At 49.7% G+C, this 23,392-nt stretch overlaps 1 protein-coding gene across 1 annotated transcript in view; it reads right to left on the bottom strand.

Moving 5' to 3' along the window:
• pelp1 (proline, glutamate and leucine rich protein 1) overlaps positions 1 to 23,392 on the bottom strand; it is a 44,193-nt gene that overhangs the window by 5,416 nt on the left and 15,385 nt on the right. The window contains exons 2-10 of the mRNA XM_048620032.1: positions 23,237 to 23,387; positions 20,903 to 21,032; positions 19,785 to 19,872; positions 15,856 to 15,944; positions 12,004 to 12,120; positions 9,547 to 9,697; positions 8,501 to 8,666; positions 6,585 to 6,640; positions 3,626 to 3,829 (exon numbers count right to left, since the gene is read on the bottom strand). Of these exons, the coding sequence (XP_048475989.1) occupies positions 3,626 to 3,829; positions 6,585 to 6,640; positions 8,501 to 8,666; positions 9,547 to 9,697; positions 12,004 to 12,120; positions 15,856 to 15,944; positions 19,785 to 19,872; positions 20,903 to 21,032; positions 23,237 to 23,387 (1,152 nt within the window). The remainder of the gene's footprint in view (positions 1 to 3,625; positions 3,830 to 6,584; positions 6,641 to 8,500; positions 8,667 to 9,546; positions 9,698 to 12,003; positions 12,121 to 15,855; positions 15,945 to 19,784; positions 19,873 to 20,902; positions 21,033 to 23,236; positions 23,388 to 23,392) is intronic.

Here is a 23,392-nt window from a genome sequence, read left to right as displayed (position 1 = left end):
TTAACGTCGCAGGGCCAGCGGCCCCCTTCCTCAGAGTTAACGTCGCAACTAAACTCTGGGGAAGGGACACTGAGGTTGCGAGGTTAACACTGATTTCTCGCCACTGATGCTGCCAGACCCGCTGCGCTCTTCCAACGATTTCTGTTTTGTTTTCCAAACTAATCTTGTCCCATGAGCCTGCGTTTGACCCACATCCCTCTACACCTTTTCTATTCATGTACCTGCCCAAATGCCTTTTAATTGTAATTGTACCAGCCTCCACCTCTTCCTCTGGCAGCTCATTCCATACATGCACCAGCCTCTACATGAAAAAGTTGCCCCTTTAGGTCCCTTTTAAATCTTTCCCCCTCACCTTAACCCTATGCCGTCTAGTTTTGAGCTCCCATACCCTGGGGCAAAGACCTTGGCTATTCACTTTATCCATGTCCCTCGTGATTTTATAAGCTTTTAAAAGGTCACCTCTCAGCCTCAAAAAAAAGTCACAGCCTCTGCTTATAACTCAAACCCTCCAGTCCCAATAACATCCTTGTCAATCTTTACTGCACCCTTTCCAGTTTAATAACATCCTTCCTATAGCAATTTCGGAGCTTCCAAATTTCCACTGCTTGGCCAGGATCAAGGTGCGAGAATCTAAGAGGACCATGGGGCTACTGTCTCATTACAGTGAGCGCGAGAGAGCGAGCGCAAGAGGGAGGAGGGTAGAGACAAAGAGAAAGAAATAGACAGACGGCCCGCCCGCGTGAGGGAGCGAGATAGAGAAAGAGGAACAGCATGCGCAGGCATGTGGGAGCGAGACAGAGAGAGAGGAGAGACGGCACACGCGAGGGAGCGAAACAGAGAGAGTGCGTGCAGGGGAGTGAGCGTTCGGAGCGCGAGTGCAGGAGGGGCAGCGAGGCAGAGGGGGTGCGCACGTGGGCAGGAGAAGCGAGGTAGAGGGCGTGCGGGCAGATGGGGCACGTGGGGGCGGGGGAGCGAGGTAGAGGACGTGGCCATCCCGAATTACCCCTTGAGAAGTCATTGGTGAGCCACCTTGAACTGTGCAGTCTGTTGTAGCTTGCTACGTGCAAATTAACTCTCAATTATCTAATAGGACCTTTTGGCATCACAGGGTGGGACGCTGCTTGCTGCCCCTGGACAAGGTGGGGAGTGAGCTGTCTTCTTGAACCACTGCAGTCCCGTATGGCATAGCAGAGGGAGGGAATCCCAGGATTTTGAAACCAGCCACACTGAAGGAACGGCCGACATACTTCCAAGTCAGGATGGGGAGTGGCTTGGAGGGGGTGGTGCTCCCATCTATCTACTGCCCTTGACCTACTACACGGTGCAGATTATAGGTTTGGAAGGTGCTCTCTGAGGATCTTTAGTGAATTTCTACAGTGCATCTTGTAGATGGTACACACTGCTGCTACTGAGTGTCGGTGGTGGAGGGAGTGGGTTGTTTGTGGATGTGGTGCCAATCAAGTGGGCTGCTTTGTCCTGGATGGTGCTTCTTGAGTGTTGTTGGAGCTGCCCCCATCCAGGGCAAGTGGGGAGTATGCCCTCACCCTCCTGACCTGTGCCTTGTCGATGGTGGGACAGGCTCTGGGGAGTTCCTTGTATGTCAGAAGAGGTTCACCTTGTGAGCAGTTTGGACCAACACTCATTGGAGCAGAGAATAATGAGAGCTGACCTTATTGAAACCTCCTGGGGGAGGGGGGCTTGGCAGAATACATGCTGGGAGGGTGTCGAATCTAAACGAATGGGAACAGTTTCAAAATGAGGGGTTTCCTATTGGGGGGGGGGGGGGGAGAGAGGAAGAGGAGGAGGACGAATTTCTTCTTTCAGAAGATCCTGACTCTGTGGAATTCTCTCTGTCCCAGACAGCCTGGGAGTTGGGCAATGGATGGTTGATTGAGAAGGGAGTTATTGGGAGGAGGGCGTTGGAAGTGGGGAGAATAGGTCTCAGAATGGTCACTGTTTTAAAATGAAAAGCAAGCTTTGGAGGTCAACTCACAAGTCCTTCCATTCTTATAGCACGGTTGGGTACTGCCTATCAGGAAACAAGATGAGTTATGTTAAGCTTTGTTAGGTTCCTCTTGGGCATTGGGAGTTTTGGACTCTGTCCGATTAAAATAATGACACTGGAGAAGGTGCACTTTTTTAGTGGAAAGGTGTTAGAGTGGGGGGATTAAACTTGATTGAAGAGCCTGGGGTCTTTCATCTCGAAATGTGTAACTGAAGTGTGGCCAGCTAGACTCCATCGCGATTCCAGAAAGGTTTGGTCAGATAGAATTATAAATTCCTACAGTGTTGAAACAGCCATTTGGCCCATCGGGTCCCTCCAAACAGCATCCCACCTAGACCCAACCACCACACCCCCCACCCCACGTAACCCTGCCTTACCCACAGCTAAACCACCTGAGCCAGCACATCCCTGGACACTAGGGGACAATTTAGCATGGCCAATCCACCCTAACCTGCACATCTTTGGACTGTGGGAGTAAACCAGAGCACCCGGAGGAAACCCACGCAGACACGGGGAGAATGTGCAAACTCCACACAGACAGACACCCGAGGGTGGAATCGAACCCGGGTCCCTGGCGCTGTGAGACAGCAGTGCTACCCACTGAGCCACCGTGTCGTCCATCAGATGGGAACAGGGAAGTTTCCACTTGCTGGGGAGATCAGAACCTGGGGGCGTAAGTGGAGATTGCCCAGAAACAAAAACCCAATCGCTCGCTCAGGAGGGACGTCTGGACGAAGCTGAACAGTAAGGTTGAGGCTGCTGTGTTTTCACATGTGTTCGATCACAGGGCCTGGCTAACCCTAGCACAGCCACTGCTGGTCCCAATTAGCTCAGGAGGTAGTCACAGCCTTTCTCGAATACAACAGAGGGGCTTCCTCAGCCATTTCACAGGCCAGGAGAGTCAACCATGTTGGCTGTGGGTCTGGAGTCACGTGCAGGCCTGACCCAGTAAGGATGGCAGATTTCCTTCACTAAAGGACATGGCTGAACCCAACAGCGTTTTTAAACAAGCAGCAACAGTTTTCCAATAATCTACCAACGTCATCATCACCACCGTTACTGGGACCATTGAGATTTATTCATTTATTTTAAATTCTACTTGTTGCAATCGTGGGGTTTACAGAGGTTTTCAAAAACGTGAAGGGCGAGGGTAGGATGAACAGCCAGGTCCTTTCCCCAGGCCAGGGGAGTCCAAAACTAGAGGGCGTAGGTTTAAGGTGAGAGGGGAAAGATTTAAAAGGGACCTAAGGGACAACTTTTACACACAGAGGGTGGTGAGTGTAGGAAATGACCTGCCACAGGAAGTGATGGAGGCTGGTACAATGACAACATTTAAAAGGCATCTGCATGGGTACATGAATAGGAAGGGTTTAGAGGGATATGGTCCAAATGCTGGGAAAGGGGACGAGACTAATTTAGGATATCTGGTCGGCACAGACAAGTTGGATTGAAGGGTCTGCTTCAGTGTGCTATGACTCTATGTGATACGCTCCAGCTTCAGTGCGACCCCTGGCGGGAAGGTGCAACTGCAGCGTGACTGTTTACATAGTTATGTTACAAGTACAGGCACTGGCTGTCGAAAGGATGGCAGGCACGGAGGTGATGGTTTGTTTCTCTTACCTCCGTGTCACGGTCATTCTGTCCCTGGCTGAACGTTCTGACGGCGCAGTGCAGTGGCGGCGGCCATTTGGAATTAGGAACCAACAGCAGGAAGAGGAGGAGGCGATACAGTTCCCTTCGGCAGTCCCCCCGGAGATAGGGGCTTGTCATGCTGGTGTTCTGCTGCAGTCGGATCAGGAGAGGTACCACCAGCTCATGAAGCTTCTGCAACAGACAGAAAGAGAGAGAGAGAGAGAGAGAGAGGGAGGAAAAAGGTGATCAACAGGGAATTGGGGCTCATCACAGACTCGCTATCGACAAATGAATAAGGCAAAGAACTGTGGATACTGAAGACCTGAAACAAAAACCGGAAGTGCTGGAGAGACTCAGCAGATCTGGCAGCATCTATGGAGAAAGAAAGCAGAAGGGTCTCAAGAAGGGTCACTGGACTCAAAATGTGAACTGTTTTCTCTCTCCCCAGAGGTGATAGTAGTGGCATTATCGCTAGACTAATCATCCAGAAACTGTTCTGGGCACTCGGGTTTGAATCCTACCACGGCAGATGGTGGAATCTGAATTCAATAAGTATCTGGAATTAAGAATCTAGTGATGACCATGAATCCATTGTCAATTGTTGGAAAACCCCATCTGGTTCACTAATGCCCTTTATGGAAGGAAACTGCCATCCTTACCTGGTCTGGCCTACATGTCACTCCAGACCCACAGCAAAGTGGTTGACTCTGAACTACCCCCTGGGCAATTAGGGATGGGCAATAAATGCTGTCTGGTCAGCGATACCTTCATCCCATGAATGAATTTTTTAAAAAAAATCCACGCACGGCTGAGCATGTTCAGATGGATTGAGGCGGGCCATTTTCTGACTAGCATTTCCCTTTTGAAAGCCATGATCGAATCGGCTTTGATTACCCTCACAGGCAGCACGTTCCAGATCGGAACAAACTCACTCCGAAAATAAAACAGAACCTCAACTCCCCACTCGCCCTATCGCCCATTCGCGCTGCCTCATCGTTAACTTCATCGCAGTAGTGGGGGGCGGGGAGGTTGCTGTTGAGGTTGGGTTAAATACGTTTGAGGCAGAGATAGATCAGGAAGGGAATCGAGGATTATGGGGAAGAAGGTTCAATTGGCTGTATAATGTAACCCCCAACCCACCCACCTCCTACATTTTACTGCCAGTGGAGAAAGCGCCAACTCCTTCCAATTTATCAAAAAAAAACTCCTATCATTTTTGGGAATGAGGTGTGTTCTTACAAAACAAATTAATAATTCAAACACTTCACTGTGGAGTTCAGACACCCGAAAGCTCCTATGCTGTATTGTGGGAACAGTTCAGGGACAGATGAGGCCACCAGGTGGCAGTCAAAGACTAGATTCTGCAGCACCTTCCCACAGGGCTGGCCTTGGGATCTTGCTGTGTGCCAATCTGGCCTCTATGCTGAGTCACAAGACTGCACCCGAGAAACCTGTAACAGGGGAGAGAGACCATCCAGCCAACTGTACAACACCCTTCTTCCAGAGAAACAGAACAGAACTAATCCATCTTAAAAATACCTTAAAAATCTATCGAAAAGCCGCATCTTGTAAAACCCTCAAATCCCTTTGAAACTGCCTGCCTCTTTCTCCAAGTAGGCATCTCTTTAATTACAACAAATCAGACCGTCCTAAGCACTCTCTCTGTCCAAGTTTCTGATTTTATACAATTCAATTAGTCTTCTCCGTTTCAGCGGAAACATCCCTAGCCATTGAAATCTTAACGGCATAATTAAAACTCTCCAGCCTGTGAGCATCCTGGTTAATCTCCTCTGCACCCTCTCTCACGCAACGTGTTCCTTGCAATGCTGGGACCAGAACTACAACACAGCACTCCAGCCGTGACCTCATTTCTGTTTTATCCAGCTCCAGCATAACCTCCTCGCTCTTGCAATGTGGCCCCCGGCTAATGCTGTGTATGCTTCCTTGGCCTCATTACTGGCCAGCTAGCCGCAGGGACTAGCACTCTGCTGGTCTATGCTTCTCAGTATCCCACCGTTTATTACGTACCAAAGATATTTAACCTGTTGTGAGAAGCTTTCATAGAATCCAAGGTGGTGTTCGCTGTTTTTAAGTTACAGTTTGCAGACAGAAATTAGAACGAACGCAGTTTTCACTGAAAAGCAATGACACACCGACATTGAAATTGTAGATTCCCTACAGTGTGGCAATAGCCCATTCGGCCCATCAAGTCCATACCGACCCTCCAAAGAGCATCCCACTTAGAACCACCGCATTCCTTCCTCCCGCCCCGACCTAGCTCTGTAAACCTGCATTTCCCTTGGCTAACCCACACGTCCCTGGGCACTATCGGCCACTTTGCACAGCCAACCCACCCTAGCCTGCGCATCTTTGGACCGTGGGAGGAAACTGGAGCACCCGGAAGAAACCCACGCAGATACAGGGAAAACGTGCAAACCCCACACAGACGGTCGCCCGAGGGTGGAATCGAACCCGGGTCCCTGGCGCCGTGAGGCAGCAGTGCTAACCACTGAGCCACCGTCTCACACTGCTTTCACCAGGACACACACAAGAATACCAAATTTCACAGGGAGCTGACTGGTTGTGGCCTTGCACCGGGGAACTAATGTCCCAAATGCTCTCGCTTACTTCAGAGAAAGGGCTCAAAAAGCCTGGACATGTTTCTTTCGCTTGCTGAAGGCATGAAATTATATTGGCTTTAATGCGAGTGAGCCACATTGCAGGCCTGTCTGATCATCGGAAAATCGGTTGTCAGTGTAATCGTCAGCTCGGTCTGGGTCATTGATCGAGTGTCACTCAGATTTATACTTGGGGTTTGACATTAGAGTCAACGTGAAAACTAACCAGCATCTTCTAAACTGCTGCTCCCTTTACAACCGCATCTGTCCACACAACTTGCGCATTGCCAAGGAACCCGGACTGAGCACCTGCAGAAAGCGGCACTCACCTTGTGGATTTCTTCCTTCAGCAAGCTTCCGCACGACAGGACCAAATCACTACAGACTGCATCGGGGTAGTGGGGGGGAAGAGGAAGAAGACACAAAGCAGAGAATTAGGGCCCGCGCCAGTCAGGGAGAAAGCCAGGGAAGTCACGGGAACGCAGGGGAGAGATCGGGTAACCAGGCTGGCATCACAGAACGCAGCCGCAGCTGGCATTCTTGCCAGGCAACGGGGTATCAAAGCTGGATTTAGGGGCGCGGCACAGGTAACCAAGGAGGGGGCAATGCCATTCAGTGAGCAATCTCTGCATGTGGTGGTATCAAGAAATAGCCAACAGCTCAGGAGAAACTTACTTGCCCAGAGAATGGTGCAACAGTGCAGGAGCAGTCGAAGGGAATAAAGTAGAGAGGAAACTAGATAAAATACACACGGAGAAGGGAACAGAGGGTTTTACAATGACAGACTGAGGTGAGAAAAGGTAGAGCAGGAACAAATTGATCTTATTGATCAACTGATCTTAGTAGGATGATAGGTCGGCACAACATCGTGGGCCGAAGGGCCTGTACTGTTCTATGTTCTATGTAGCACTGGGGTGGCACCAGAGATGCAGAGGGGAGACTTTAACCATCGTTGTGGCCGGAGTTGGGGCCAACTCACGGCTGCCTAGGACTCCACTCCTGCTCGTTTCTGGCCACTGTACAATGAGTCTGTCTCTGCCCCAGCTTCGAAAGGTACGTGCGTGCGCCACGGGCAACGATAGCAATTAGGCACCATTTTTAATTGCCCCTTCGGAAGGTGGAGGCGCAGTCCAGTATGTCCACCCCTCTGTCACCTTCAGGTTTTGACCCAGCTCCCAGACTCACTCCCAAACCTGTCGGATCCTGGGTTACATTTCAAGTCACAGAAATGGGAAGCTCGGTTCAACTTGTGCACAAGAACACAAGGGGGCAGGGGCAAGAGCCGACCATTTGGCCCCTCGAGCCTGCTCCATCACTCTATCCCATTCATTTCTCATGGAAAACCAAGGCTATGTAAGTTTAATGCAATGCCCCTCGATTTCCTACGGACCCTACCAGAGGACATGGAATCACAGAATTCCTACAGTACAGAAGCAGGCCTTTTGGGCCATCGAGTCCCTCTGAATAGCATCCCACTCAGAACCACCCTGTAAACCCTGTATTTCCCATGGCTAACCCAACTAGCCTGCAAATCCCTGGACACTACGGGACAAGTTAGCATGGCCATCCACCCTAACCTGCCCATCTTTGGACTGTGGGAGGAAACCGGAGCACCCAGAGGAAACCCACGCAGACATGGGGAGAATGTGCAAACTCCCCACAGATACAGTCACCCAAGGGTGGAATCGAACCCTGGGTTCCTGGCGCCGAGAGGTGGCGGTGCCAACCCCAGATGTGTCCCATTACGTGACGGCGCCAGGTGTTGGGGGGGGGGGGGGGGGGGGGCTGCACTGCCACTCGACAAGATCGCAGCTCACCCGAGTGTGGCCTCAGTTGCACAGCCCTGTCTACCCTCTCCCTGCTAGACACCCGACCCCTCTTGACGATCAGAAACATCTCCTTCACTTGGCCCAGAATATATCGGAGGGCCCAGCCCCCTCTGAAGAGGGAGGGGAGAAGAATCCCGAACACTAACGACCCTCCGAGAAAAGAGATTCCTTCGCAAACGGGAGGTTCGGAAATTGCACTCCCTCTTTGTAGAGTCCACCGCGAGGGGGAACACTCACCCCTCCATCTCTGCTGCCAGTGCGCCCGCTACCTTTCCTCACCTTAATCATCTCTGCGACCCTCTGTTCCTGCCTTTTTACTCCGTGTGTGTTTTATCAGGCAGCAAGGCCTTTGGAGCAGCAGTCTGTGCATGTAGGGCCCCGAGGACTTGGGGGGTGGGGACTAACGGCTCGTGTACCTTTCAACGCTGCCAGACAGACGTCACCGTTAGCGGTCGCATCCCGCTTCCTGTGGCCTGGCACGGCCGCTGTCTCATCCATGTCCATCAGCTTCTGCCTCTTGTTGCTATGTTTGCCGTAGTTGAATAGCTGGCTCCCGTCCCCCATCGGCTTGCTGGACCGGAGCTGCGAGGGTTGGGGGGTGGGGAGAAAAGATGGATGAACGCAAGGCCGCGCTCGGTCAAGTCGGGTTGCTCGGTTTTGTCTGCTCCCCACGACCTCTGAACTTCGGCCTCTCCCCCCGCCTCGCAAACCAGCCTCTGCCTCTAACCTAATGGCAAAGGAGGGGGAGGAACAGAGTTTTGCCGACTGAGCTCTGCGTCCTGCCTCCCTCTTGGACCCCGTTTGGAGACCCTATTGCGAGGCTGGAGTCAGGTTGAGAAGTTTCAAATCCCCCCAAAAGACCGCAGGCTGAAAGTCAATACTATGATGCTCCCCACGCCTAGTGCTGACCCTGTTTTAATGCCTTGGGCTTTGAGACGCCCAGAGCGGGAACGGGGGAGTGCAGTGAAGCATTGATAATGAGTATCTAACCCCGTGCTGTCTCTGTCCTGGGAGTGTCTGATGGGGGGGCAGTGTAGAGGGAGCTTTTACTCTGTACCTAACCCTGCGATGCCGGCGTCTCGGAAGTGTTTGACAGGGTTGGGTGGGGATAGTGTCGGGGGAAGCTTGATTTTCAGTCCAAGGGTTGAGAACGAGCGCCGTTGTTGATGAGTGGCCTTTGGTTGTCGATGCTGGACGCCCAGTGGGTAAAATGGAATGGCAGGGTTGCCAAAAGTGAATGGCTTGGAACTGAGGCAGTTAGAAACAAAACGTACACAGGCTTGTTTCTTCGCGCCTTGTATTCTGCTGTGACCTCTCCCTCCCATGGAGAGGAGCTGGTGCCCAATCTGGGTCCCCACTTGCGACCCGGAGCCACGTGGGATGCAGTCTGCACAACGTCGAATTCCCTCACCACTCCTCTCCCCCGCCACCGCCGCCAAACCAACCGTTTGCGTCCCCTTACCTTGGTCGTGTCCACCACCGGAGTCACGTCTGTGATCAGGTTGGCCAGCAGGACGTCGCAGTGGTGGAACGGCCCCTGCAGCACGCCCGAGGAAGCCCCGCAGACCTTCAGCCACGTCCCCAGCACCTCGTAGGCCTTGACTCTCACCGAGCTGCAAGTACATGAGGGCATCACGTTTCAGTCAGCTCCTGCCCTTCCGCCCACCGTTTGCTCGCAGGACGACCAGGAAGTGGGGGGGGGGGCGGTGGAGGACACTTTCTACCTGGCCCTCAAGATGGTGGGCGAGGTGCCCTTGCCAAACCGCATGCCCTTACTTTGAAACAACTGCCTGGGGTCAGTAGGTCAACCCAGAAGGCACTCAAATGGGGCCAAATCCACTCCCCCCACCACCGGCGCTCACTGTGTACCGTCTACAACATGCACGTCAGAACCTTACCCAAGATCCTCTCAGATCCCCTTCCAAACCCATGACATCTACCATCTGGACTGACGAGGGCAGCCCACACATGGGAACACCAACCCCCTGCAAGTTCCCCTCTGAGCCCCTCACCGTCCCGGCTTAGAAATAGTTCGGCCGTTGCTTCAGAGTCGCTGGGTCAAAATCCTGGAACTCCCTCCCTCAGGGCACTGTGAGAGTGTCCCTACACCAAACAGGACTGCAGCGGTTCAAGGAGGCAGCTCACCCCCACCTTCTCAAGGGGCGATTAGGGACGGGGCGATAAATGCTGGGTCCAGCCAGTGACACACACATCCCATGAGTGAATTTTCTTTAAAAAGCTGTAGTTTAATCCCATCAGTGACAGGCTGCAGTCACATTATGGAAAGTTGCAGTAAGTTAGGCACACATAACAGTGGCATTTAAAACAGGTGATTTTATTGAAACACGTAGAATTTGGAGAGTACTGGAGTACTGTATCCAGTTTTAGTCGCCCTGTTATAGCGAAGATATTATTAAGCTGGAGAGGGTTCAGAAGAGATTTACCAGGATGTTGCCGTGGATAGAAGGCTTGGGTTATAAAGAAAAGTTGGATAGACTGGGATGGTTTTCCCTGGAGTGTAGGAAGTTAAGGGGTGACCTTATATAGGTTTATAAAATCATGAGGGGCATGGATACAGTTAAATGGTAGGTGTCCCTTCCCTATGGTGGAGGATTTCAAGACTGGGGGACAAATTTTTAAGGTGCGAGGAGAGTGATTTAAAAGACACGAGGGGCAATTTGTGTTTTTTTTTTTACACAGAGGGTGGTTTTCTTATCAAATGAACTTCCTGAGGAAGTAGTGGATGTGGGTAGAGTTGCAACATTTAAAAGACACTTATCTAAGTACATGAATAGAAAGGTTTGGAAGGATATGGGCCAGGAGCAGGCAGGTGGGAGTAGTTTAGTTTGGGATTATGTTTGGCATGGTCTGGTCGGGCTTTAAGGTCTGTTTCCGCGCTGTATAACTCTGTGGCTGTCGGAGGAGATGCCTCGAGGGGGTTTCCCAGGGGCTCAGCACTAAAGTAAGGGATTGCCCATTTAAGACGGAGATGAGGAGGCGCATCTTTTCCTCGAGGGTCCTTAAGCTTTGGTGAGTGGAAGTTGGGCCACTGAATATATCCAAGGCTAAGCTGAATGGATTTTTGATCGATGAGAGAGCAGAGTGTCACTGGCAAAGGGTGGGACGGGTGTGGCAGGAGAAAAAGAAAGAGAGAGAGCGCGTGCAAGAGACAGCACGAGTTTTCGCATGCTGATGGGATTAAACCCAAACGTGAGAGAAAAAGGATTTTCTTTTTGCGGGTCAACCCAGAACACCAGGGTGGGGGTGGGGTCCCTTTAAGGACCGTGGTAAGAGGAAATTATTTCTGTCAGAAGATTGTGCAGGTTTGGCACGCTGTCTCAAAAAGCAATGAAGGCTGCGGTAGCCATGGGAGCTTTTTTTTCTACGCGAATAAGGCAGATAGATTCGTATTTTCAACAGGAAACTAATAGTGATTGGTGGGGGTCAGTAACGGGAATAAGGAGCTTGAAACACAAAGCAGCTGTGAGCGCCGAATTAGAGGGGGAGGCAATGGCCTAGTGGTATTATCGCTAGACTGTTAATCCAGAGACCCAGGTAATGTTCTGGAGACCTCGGTTCGAATCCCACCATGGCAGTTGGTGGAATTTGAATTCAATAAATATCTGGAACTAAGGGTCTAATGATGACCGTGAATCCATTGTCAATTGTTGGAAAAACCCATCTGGTTCACTAATGTCCTTTAGGGAAGGAAACTGCCATCCTCACCTGATCTGGCCTACATGTGACTCCAGACCCACAGCGACGTGGCTGATTCTGAACTGCCCTAGGGATGGGCAGTAAATGCTGCCCTAGCCAGCAACGCTCTCGTCCCACGAATGAATAAAGACGAATGGTCTATTTCCGCTCCGATTTCAGATGCGCATGCCCCATTTTCGGTCACTCAGCGTTATCAACTGACCTGTAGGCCCTCTCCTGTCCGGGCACGGCGGATTCCCGGGAAGCGCTCCAGGCCGTCAGGACCTGCGGGAAGAGCCTGCAGATGACGTCGGCAAAGCGGACCAAATGCTTCCTGCTCCTGTCGATGCAAAACACAACAAGGTCACATCCGGGGGCGTCATTTTCAACACTGACCGACAGGTACCAAACAGCAAGAGCCACCATGAGATAGAGGAGCAGAATCGGGCCACTCAGCCCATCGGGTTTGTTCCACCATTCGATTGGCTGATGTGCTTCTCAACTCCATTCTCCTGCCCTTTCCCCGTAACCCTTGATCCCCCCTCTCTAATCAAGAACCTGTCTCTATCTTAAAGACACCCAGCCCTCTGCAGCAATGAGTTCCACAGAGTCACCACCCTCTGGCTGAAGAAATTCCTCCTCATTCTAGTTCCAAAGGGTTGTCCCTTCACTCTGATGCTGTGCCCCTGGGTCCTAGTCTCTCCTACTCATGGAAACGTCTTCTCCACGTTCACTCTATCCAAGCCGCTCAGTATCCTTTAAGTTTCAATCAGATCACCCCCTCATCCGACTAAAATCCATCGAGATCCAGAATCCTCAACTGCTCTCACATGACAAGTCCTTTATCATAGAATCCCTACAGTGTGGAAGCTGGCCATTTAGCCCATCGAGACCACACCGACTATTCGAACAGCATCCCACCCAGACCCATCCTCTACTCTATCCCCGTGACCCTGCATTTCCACGGCTGACCCACCTAGCCTGCACACCCCTGGACACAGTGGGGCAATCCAACATGGCCAATCCACCCTAACCTGCACATCTTTGGACTGTGAGAGGAAACCCACGCAGACACGGGGAGAAAGTGTAAACTCCACACAGTCACCCCAAGGGTGGAATTTGAGCCTGGGTCCCTGGTGCTGTGAGGCAGCAGTGCTAACCACTGAGCCACTATGGGATCAATCTTGTCAACTTCCTCGCAACCCTCTCCAAGGTCAGCACACCCTTCCTTAGATACAGGGATTGACAGAATGTTAACAGAAGTTCGATTTAAGTTGCATTCTGTGCACAACGGAAGGCTCCAACCTTCAAAAGCTTCTCCGTTCTCTAGGATTAGTCGCTGGACAGCAAGGAGCTCTGGTATTTCTGAAAGGTTAACTCAGCAAGCTGTTTAAGCTTTACATCTTGCACTAAAGAGGGTAGATGATGGTATTATGGGACTGACACTAGGCTAACAATCCAGGGGCCCAGGTTAATGCTCTGGGAGAAAGGAGTTCAAATCCCATGCCAATAGCTGGGGGAATTTAAAATCAATTTTAAAATTCTAGAATTGAAAGATAGTTTCACAGTCGCTATTACTGAAACGGTCGTCAATTGCTGTAAAACCCCATCTCCTTCACCAATCCCTTTAGGGGTGGAAATCTGCTGTCGTCACCCCAGTCTGGCCTACACGTGACTCCAGGCACACTGAAATGGTCCAACTACTCAGATAAGGGGTAATCAGGGAGGGGGTTAACAAGTACTGGTCTTGCCAGCAATGCCCACGTTCCATGGAAGAAGGTAGGGGAGAGAAAACAACCTACAGCACGGTGGCTCATTAGTTAGCACTGCTGCCACACAGTGCCAGGGACCCCAGTCCTATTCCACTCTCAGGCACTTTCTGCATGCAGTTTGTATGCACCCCGTGTCTGCGTGGGTTTCCTCCGGGTGCACTGGTTTCGTCCCACAGTGCAAAGATGAGCAGGTTAAGTGAATTGGCCGTGGTAAATTGCGCCATGGTGTCCAGGGATGTGGAGGCTAGCTGGGTAAGCCATGGGAAATGCAGGGTTACAGTAGGGTGGTGGGTCTGGGTGGGATGCTCTTCGGAGGGTCGGTGTGGACTCAATGGGCCAAAGGGCCTGCTTCCACACTGCAGGGATTCTATGGCGATTTGGTCAGATGTGGGAATACCAAATTTCCAAAGGGAGTCACTTGCCAACCAATCCGCACCCTTTTCTCATCCAGTATGAATTGCTGTTCCCTTTGAAATGTGGCATTCTTGCATCTGTTCTGATGAGGGCAGGACGAAAAGCTTTGATTTTTTTTTTTAAACGACCACCCATATCCGCTCCTTGATTTTCTCCGAAATGCTGATTTCATTGGCGTTTGCAGTTGGGAAAAAAAATACAACGCGAATTTTGCATGAGCCATATTCAGGGGATCATAAAATCCCGCTTCTTTCAACTCCAGAAGCGATCAAACTGTATAATTCACTGCTGCAAAGTGGGTGAGGGAAGACAATGATCGGTTAAAAAGACTATGTCCTTGTTAAGGAAAACCGTCAGCATTTGACACACAGAACAGCAAGCCTTTTATTAACCAGCACCTACAGGGCCAGGTGTGTGTTGGTTGGTTAAATATCCTGGTTGATCAAGAGGTCCACATCAATGGAGAAACACACACTAAGCATTAGAAACATAATGCAGTGGGTATACACACTGTTATACTTTATTTACAGCATAATTCATTTAAAGTCAGAGTTCTACAGCACAGAAACAGCCCCTTTGCCCTAACTTGCCCGTGCCGCCCAGTTTTCACAACTAAACTGGTCCTGTTTGCCTGCATTTGGTCCATATCCTTCCATATCAATCCCAATCTCATCACCTGTCCAAATCTTTCCAAAATCGAACTCACTGCCACCACTGTCTCTAGCAGCCTGCTCCAGACACTCACAACCCCGCTGTGTGAAAAGAATGCCCCTTTTGTACCTCTCCCCTCTCACCTTAATTCTATCCCTTCTGGTTTTAGGTCCCCTACCATGGGGGAACAGCTGTATATACCTTCCCTATGCCTCTCATGACTTTATAGACCTCTATAAGGTCAGCCCCTCAGCCTCCTACGCTCCACGGAAAAAAAGTCCCAGCTTATCCAAAGTTTCCTTGTAACTCAAGCCTTCCAGTCCAGGTAGCAAACAAGCGAAGTTTTTTCTGCACACTTTCTGGTTTAACAACATCCTCTCCATAGCAGGATGACCAGAACTGCACACAGTACTCCAATTGTGGCCTCACCACTGTACTGTATAGCTGCAACAAGACATCCCAACTCCTGTACTTAATGCTCCAATCGATGAAAGCAAGCATGCTGAAAAAGCCTTCTTCATCACCCAGTCTACCTGTGACTCCACTTTCAAGGAGCTATGAACCTGTACCCCTTAAATCTCTCTCTGTTCTATAACACTGCCCAGGGCCCTGCCATTAAGTGTGTAAGTGCTGCCCTGGTTTGTTTTAGCAAAATGCAGCACCTCACATTTATCCATCTGCCACTCCTTGGCCCACTGGCCCAGCTGATCAAGATCTGACTGCATTAAATAATAACACAACTCTGCCTTAAATAAAACTGACCGGTAGAGAGCCTTCTCACTCACACCCTCGACTGACTACTCGGGGATCACAATAACAACACAGTAATCTTCCAGTATTTAAGGTAAATAATTTTTGCCGGTTATGAATAGTGGCAGTTAAAGTTTACTGTACATACAGCTATCCAAAACATTCCCCATCAATGTCAGTATTTTGGCAGTGATTTGTGCCTCGAAAAATCTCTCTGAACTTGTACACTGAGCAGGAGTGGGGACTGGTCACAGAACGGTTAAAGACAAGACCACGCCTCTGCCTGGTTTGTGTAACCTCTCTGCAAACTCAAGGCAGTTCCTCCCATTCCCCTGCCCACTGTGTTCTTCAAGATAGGAATCCAAATTCTCTTTTGACAGTCAGATTGAGACAGCCCCAGAACCTAACGTCGGGATGAATGAGGGAGGTTGGAGGAGGGTTTTCTATAAACAGGAGAGGGGCAAGAAGGTGAACGGTGGTACACTTACACAGTGATGAGTGCCGAGAGAATTTCTAGCGCGTCACAGTGGATTGCTGGCAGGACTAACATCTTCAACGGTCCTTCACCTATCCAGCTCTGCAACCAAGGATGAAGGAAAGCTATTTAAAACCACACCGGAGAGGGCGAAAGTCATATTTCATGACAGTGTGCACGGCATGAGATTAGCAATAGCGCAAGCAAATCTATTCACGGTAATGGCATGATAAAGGCAAGGGCTACCGTGGCAAGACCAAGGAGCTGAATTTGAAGCAGACTGCTCCCGAAAAACTTCTTTAAACATTTCAAAAGGTGTAGAACAAGACTGCAACGGGTAACACAGGAAGCCATTCCAGTCTGCGGGGAACTAACTTGCAAAAGACAAAAATGAAAGTAGCTAAGGGATCGGAGAAGTAAATTCTCCAGGATTATTGCTGAGCCACTACATTGGGCTGGAGCTTTTAGTCTTGCACTCATCGGGATAAGAATAACAAATTTCAAACTCTCAACAATATGTACATTTAAACGTGTGAAACGTGGAGTTCTTGCATTTGTCATCATGAGAGCAAGACAAAGCTTCAGCAACACGTCTCTCTTTCTCAACAACATGTCAATTCCCAAGCATTTAAAATTCTCCTTAAATCCAATTCAGGAGCGAACTATGCGGTAAATGGAAGCGCCCTGGGGAAAATTGATGCACAGATCTGGGTGTTCGGGTCCATTGTAACCTGAAGGTGGCAACGCAGGTGGATAGAGTGGTCAAGGCGGCATACGGCATGCTTTCATTCATCGGACGGGGTATTGAGTACAAGAGTTGGCAGGTCATGTTACAGCTGTATAGGACTTTGGTTCGACCACATTTGGAATACTGCGTACAGTTCTGGTCACCACATTACCAAAAGGATGTGGATGCTTTGCAGAGGGTGCAGAGGAGGTTCACCAGGATGTTGCCTGGTATGGAGGGCACTAGCTATGAAGAGAGGTTGAGTAGATTCGGATTATTTACATTAGAAAGACGGAGGTTGGGGGGCGGGGGGGGGGGGGAACCTGATTGAGGTCTACAAAATCATAAGAGGTATAGATAGACAGGGTGGACAGCAAGAAGCTGTGTCCCAGAGTGGGGGACTCAATTACTAGGGGTCACGATTTCAAGGTGAGAGGGGAAAAGTTTAAGGAAGATGTGCGTGGAAAGTTCTTTACGCAGAGGGTGGTGGGTGCCTGGAAAGCATTGCCAGTGGAGGTGACAGAGGCGGGCATGATAGTGTCATTATTTAAGATGTACCTAGACAGATACATGAATGGGCAAGGAGCAGAGGGATTCAGATCCTTGGAAAATAGGCAACAGGTTTAGATAGAGGATCTGGATTGGCGCAGGCTTGGAGGGCCGAAGGGCCTGTTCCTGTGCTGTAATTTTCTTTGTTCTAAATAAGTGTTTGAACTTTTACGTAAAGTAGAACTACGTGGTTTACGATGTGCTGGGAGAAACTAACGGAAACGTCTATAAGCTGCCTCTTTGAAAAGCAAATGTGGATTAATCGTAGTTACTGGGTTCAGAGCTCTTTCACATTACACTTGAGATCTGCAACTGGATCATCAGATTCTGTGCTTACTTCTGTAGAAGTGTCCGTTTAAGCACTTAAGTCTTACACTTAACACACCCCTGCTTTACAAAGTTCAAGAACTTCAGCAGATTAAAGATTAAAATTCCACATAAGAACCTAATCTTTCCCGAATGCATCGGGAGCAGGTGGGACTTGTCACTGAAGGGCACGCTGTAAATGCATCTAAAAGGAAAATAAACTCAATGACTGGGTGAGGGAGAAAGGGACAGAAAGTTACGCCAACTGAGTCAGATTGTTTAGAATGGGAGGTGGTTTGTGTGGAGGCTTGTGAACCCAATACCGATCCTTCGAGCTGAATGGCCTGTGTTGTAAATGCTCTGTACACCCTCTGGTTTCCTCCCACAGTCAAAAGACGTGCAGGTTAGAGTGAACTGGCCGTACGACGTTGACCCCTGGTGCCCAAGGATGTGCAGGCGGGGTCGGTTAGCCATGGGAAATGCAGGGTTAGAGGGATAGGATGGGGGTGGGGGGGGGAGAGGGATCTGGGTGGGATGCTCCTCATAGGGTCGGTGCAGACTCAAGGGGCTGAATGGCCTCTTTCCATGCTGATTCTATAAAAGATTTGGGGTCAGTTGGTTAATTCCATAAAAATCAAGGGTATATTCGACTGCTGACGAACAGGCCATGAACCCAGTATCATTATCTAGTAGGCAGGGACAGCTGAATCAAACTGAACTAGGAAAGAGGCAATGATTATAAGTTAATTTAAGGGATAAATGGGTGTAGGGTCATGTGCACAACGATGGTGTACCTACTTCTGTGTCACACAACTTTATTATCGTTAACATATTTCAGTAGTTTAAGGTTTTTATTTTGATTCTGGCCAGAGGCGGCGATGGGTACAGTTACAACTGCTCGAAAGACCTTTGGTTAAGTACATGGATAGGAAAGGTTTGGAGCGTTATGGGCCAAGCGCAGGCAGGTGGGACTAGTTTAGTTTGCGATTCTGGTCGACATGGGCTGGTTGGACCGAAGGGTCTGTTTCCGTGCTGTACGACTGTATGATTAAGTCCTGGGTTCAAGCTCCACCTGCTGCAGGGGTGTCTCCGCACGTAGGTTAAAGTAACCACGCGTACAGGGAACACGTAACCAGTAGCGTTGAAGTTTGTGGTGCGTACGGTAGAATGAGATTCCATTTAATCAGTGTTTAACTTCTAATTTTACAACTACTTATTTGTGGGACATGGGTGTCGCTGGCTAGGCCAACATTTATTGTCCTTCCCTGACTGCCTAGGTTCAGCAAGGAGAGTAGTTTCCTCCAATAAAAGGCACCAATGATCATAGAAACACAGGAACTAGGGGCTGGAGTAGGCCATTCGGCCCATCGATCCCACTCCGCCATTCAACATGGCTGATCACCCAGCTCAGTCCTACTTGTCCCCCAATACCCTTTGATCCCAGCAGCCTAAGAACTTTAGTCACAACAATCAACATCAACGTGAAAAGTAATAGGCAGTGCTGGCCTGGTGGTATTATCGCTGGACGGTTGATCCAGAGACCCAGGTAACACTCTGGAGCCCTAGGTTCGAAGCCTGTCATGGCAGACGGTGGAGCTTGAATTCAATTAAAATAAAATCTGGAATTAAGAATCTAATGATGACCACCAGTCGACTGGGAGAAAAAACTTATCTGGTTCACTAATGTTCTTTAGGGAAGGAAAGTGCCATCCTTACTTGGTCCGATATGCGACTACGGACCCACAGTCAATGTGATTGACTCTTAACTGCCCACTGGGCAATAAATGGTGGCCTAGCCAGCGATGCCATCAGTCGCAAATGAAACATAGGAGCAAGAGGCGGTCTCTTGATCCTGTTTCACTGCTCAATAGGATCACGGCTGATCATCCAATTCCCCTGTTCCTGCTCTCTTCCTCTGATGCCTTTAGCCCTAAGAACTACATTGAACTCCTCCTCAGAAACATCCAATGTTTTGGCCTCAATCACTTTCTGGATTTATAACCGAGCGTGATTACATGGTTTGCCCCTGTTGGCTTAGCTCTGCATTCAAGATTTTTGTTGAGTTCAAATTTCACCTGGCCTTAGCCCTGGAGCGTTAACCTGCAATTCGCAGTTTCTAGTCCAAGGACATCATCGCTACACAACTGCCTACCCATGAGTTAATTAACGGCCTGCAGATGGAGAGAGGGTCAGAAAACACCAGATAGGGAAGCAGTTTCTGAGCAGCGACAGAGAGCACGAGGTGGATGCAGGATGAGGCCGGTTTGCATTTGACGTAGCAGATCTCGGGAACAGCTTCGGGGATCCTCGGGCTAAGGAACAGCCTCCCTGCCAGAGGTGGGGAGCAAGGCTTTCCTTACCATGTTCTTGGTGCTGATGTTCAGGATCCGACAAACCAAATTTAGGACGTCCTGCACTGGCAACTTCACAGGCACTGGGAAGTCCGAACTGCAATGCAAGGGAGAGTCAGAGCTCACAGCTAGCCAGTGGAGAGCGAGGGGAGCAAATTCATTGGAGAGAAACACAAGATTGTTATGTGATTACAGAAAATACTCAAACATGCAGCGGTGAGGATTAGTTTCAATCCGGCATCTAATGGCCCATAACCACCTGGATCCCGGTTAATGGCAAGAATCCTATGGATCTACACACGCTGGACTTTGAAATCTCTCAACTGTGACACCAAGGTTTGGCATCTCCTTAGGTAGCTCGGTGGCTCATTTGGCCTGACAATGGCTGTCCTGGATGGTTGCTCGGAAGGCTACGTAAATGCAAATTGTTGCTGTTTGCAGTCAAGTTCACTGTTCCCCTCCCTTCCCGCGCGGTGAGAACAAGGCTCTCGCGGTCCCTACTGCCAAAGTCTTGCCTCTGTCTCTGCAAACGCAGCTCAGCTCTCTCCCCGGAGTCTGGGGCTTGGGTCCAAGCCCAATCCAGAGGAAGACGAGTGGAGCTCTGAAGAGTCGTCACACTGGGACTCGAAACATTAACTCTCATTCCGCTCTGCCGGAGCTGCTGAGTTTCTCCAGTGATTTCTGGAGTTTTGTTTCGGGATTAAGGGTGTGCTGTCTTGCTGGCCTGTTGCGATTGAGAGAGTTTTGTGGGGGGGCACGGGAGGGTGTTTTCCTGCGGCACCAATCAACTTGTTTCTACCGAGCCAATGTCCATGTGCATTTACAGCGGTAAAGGTGACTGTGTCACTGGGTTAGAGAATGACTGCACGTCAGAAACACCATCGAGCGCGGAGAAATTCTTCAGCGCTCTGAATCACTCAGCGCCTTGAGCGAAGGAAGCTGGGACCCGCTAGAACACACGCACTCGGATGAACAAGGCAGAGAGGCCTGTAAGGTGGGCACTGTCGGCTCGCTCGCCAAACGATCGATGTAGGGTTGGGAGGAAAGCAAATTTGGCAAGGTTGCAATATACACGATGGCAGGCAGTAGCTAAATGAGACAGCGAGGGGAGGGGACGTCGGCCGTACCTGAGGAGCAGCGAGAGGCACTTGCTCAGAGCGGAGAATCGTTGCCTCAACCGCAGCACGTGGAAGGGATCTCCGTCGTTCAGCTCAGGCAGGGGCAGCATGACACCTGGGCCTTCGTACCGAACTGGGTCTGCAGCAGGCAAGAGTCAACGAGAATTAATCTACAGATCTCCGCACAGACTCTGTACAAAGGAACGGCACAAAAGAGGTACCTCCCTGAAGCCCTGACACTTTTTTGTTCCCTTTCCAAGTATCTATTAAGATTTCATAACTGGTGGTGCAGTAGGCAGTGAAAGTTTATTTAAGATTACGAAGAGATCTTAGTGGACAATGAAGAAGATTATCTAATACTACAAAGAGATCTTGATCAATTGGGTCAATGGGCTGAGGAGTGGCAGATAGAGTTTCATTTGGATAAATACGGGGTATTGCATTTTGGTAAAACAAACAAGGACGGGACTTATACAATTATAAGTAGGGCCTTGGGTAGTGTTGTAGAAGAGAGAGACCTAGGGGCTCAGGTACCTAATTCTTTGAAGTTTGCATCACAGGTAGACAGGGTGATTAAGGCGGCATTTAACGTGCTTGTCTTCATTGCTCAGACCTTTGAGTACAGGGTGTTAATGCGACCTCTTCTGGAGTATAGTGTCCAGTTCTGATCGCCCTGTTACAGGAAGGATATTATGAAGCTCAAGAGGGTTCAGAAGGGATTTACCAGGAATGGAGGGTTTGACCTATGGGGAGAGGCTGAACAGCCTAGGACTTTTCTCACTGGCATGTAAGAGGTTGAGAGGTGAGAGGAGAAAGATATAAAAAAAGACTTGAGGGGCAACTTTTTTTTTTTTTTTTTTTTTTTTTACACAGAGTGGTTCATGTGCGGAATAAGTTTCACACTAAGTGGTAGATGCGGGTACAGATACAATATTTAAAAGAAATTTGGGGTAAGCACGTGAATGAGAAAGGTTTGGAAGGTCAAGTGCAGGCAAGTGGGACTAGTTCAGTTTGAGATTATGGTCAGCATGGACTGGTTGGACCGAAGGGTCTGTTTCTGTGCTGTGTGACTCTATGATTCTATAATTCTTATTTAAAATGAGCTTCTATCACCTTTACAGGCACATCGCAACAACTTGCTTATTAAAATCAAACTCTTGTTCTTCTCCTTTCTCATTGACCTGCGACATCCCTGGTCCTGGACACAGTTTCTCCTTACCCCCTACCTCCTCTTATCGAAAGCCTGTAACATCAAAAATCCCCTGTCATTTTGAAGAATTCTGACCTCTGAAACATCTCTGCTATAATTAAGGGCTTCTCCACATTCCTTCATGTAACTGAAGCTGCCCCCAGCAGAAGTACAGACAAAATACAAATCGCAGTTTGGCGCCGGGATGTATAGTACTCTGTCCTCTACCTCCTACGCTGGGGAATGACTGTTTCTTCCACCAGGATTTTCTGAACTCAAAAGCACCTCCTTCGCTTCCTCCATTACCATCCTTTCAAATCGCAGGGGCAGATTTTGAACTCACGCCCACCAACACAGCTTACTTTCAGGATCTGCGACTGGACAATCTCTGACCACCTGCATCCCAGGTCAAAACCACTCGAAATCTTACAATACTTGGACACGGGCACCCTCACTTCTCTAAACTCCAAGACCCAGCCTTCTGGTGGTAAAACAACTCCTTCACCTGAAGACTCTTTCCAGAGAACGTTCTCTGAAACTGCTTCCAAGCAGCAGAAGCTGTCGTGTCTGACTTGCAAGGCTAACTCTATTTCTCTCCCCACCGAAGCTGCGAGACTTGAGTTTCTCCAGCACTTTCTGCTTTTTATTTCAGATCTCCAGCATCTGATTTTAGACAGATCTATAAATAAGGGTCCTTAAATAAGGAGGCAAAACTGCACACAGTACTCCCAGTGCAATCTCACCAATATCCTGTATAGTTGTAGCAACACTTTCCCACTTATTTACTCCATTTCCCTGGCTATAAAGGCCAATATCTGATTTGCAAGCCTAATTATTTGCTGTACCCGCCTGTGGACTCTCCATTCATATACAAGGAACACCCAGACACCATTGTACCACTGCGTTATGCAGTTTCTCTCCATTTATGTAATAGCCGGCTCTTCTTCCAGCCAAAGTGCACAACCTCACACTTTCCTGCATCATAGGGACAGCGCAGCACAGAAAGAGGCCCTTCAGCCCGTCGTGTCTGTGCCAGTCAAAAACAAAGCAGCTTTTGGCTCGTCTGCCTACAACTGCCAAATTTATGCCCACTCGTTGAAGCGATGCCACGCTACAGCGAACGCGCCGGATTTGTTCATTTTGTTTGCCCTCACCGGCTTCTGCCCCTTCGTACAGCTGCTTCACCAGGCTGTGCAGGGTCGCGAGGAGGCAGTGCAGCTGCTGTGCCCAGGATTCCACGTACTTCATTCCCTGGGCAAACCCAGCGCCAAGCCCTGGCAGCAACACGTAGCACTGGCAGGCCAGCTGGA

The sequence above is a fragment of the Rhincodon typus genome, chromosome 45, assembly GCF_021869965.1.
Source record: "Rhincodon typus isolate 14 chromosome 45, sRhiTyp1.1, whole genome shotgun sequence".
NCBI classification, from domain to species: domain Eukaryota; kingdom Metazoa; phylum Chordata; class Chondrichthyes; order Orectolobiformes; family Rhincodontidae; genus Rhincodon; species Rhincodon typus.
This window is presented reverse-complemented; position numbering and strand designations above follow the sequence as displayed.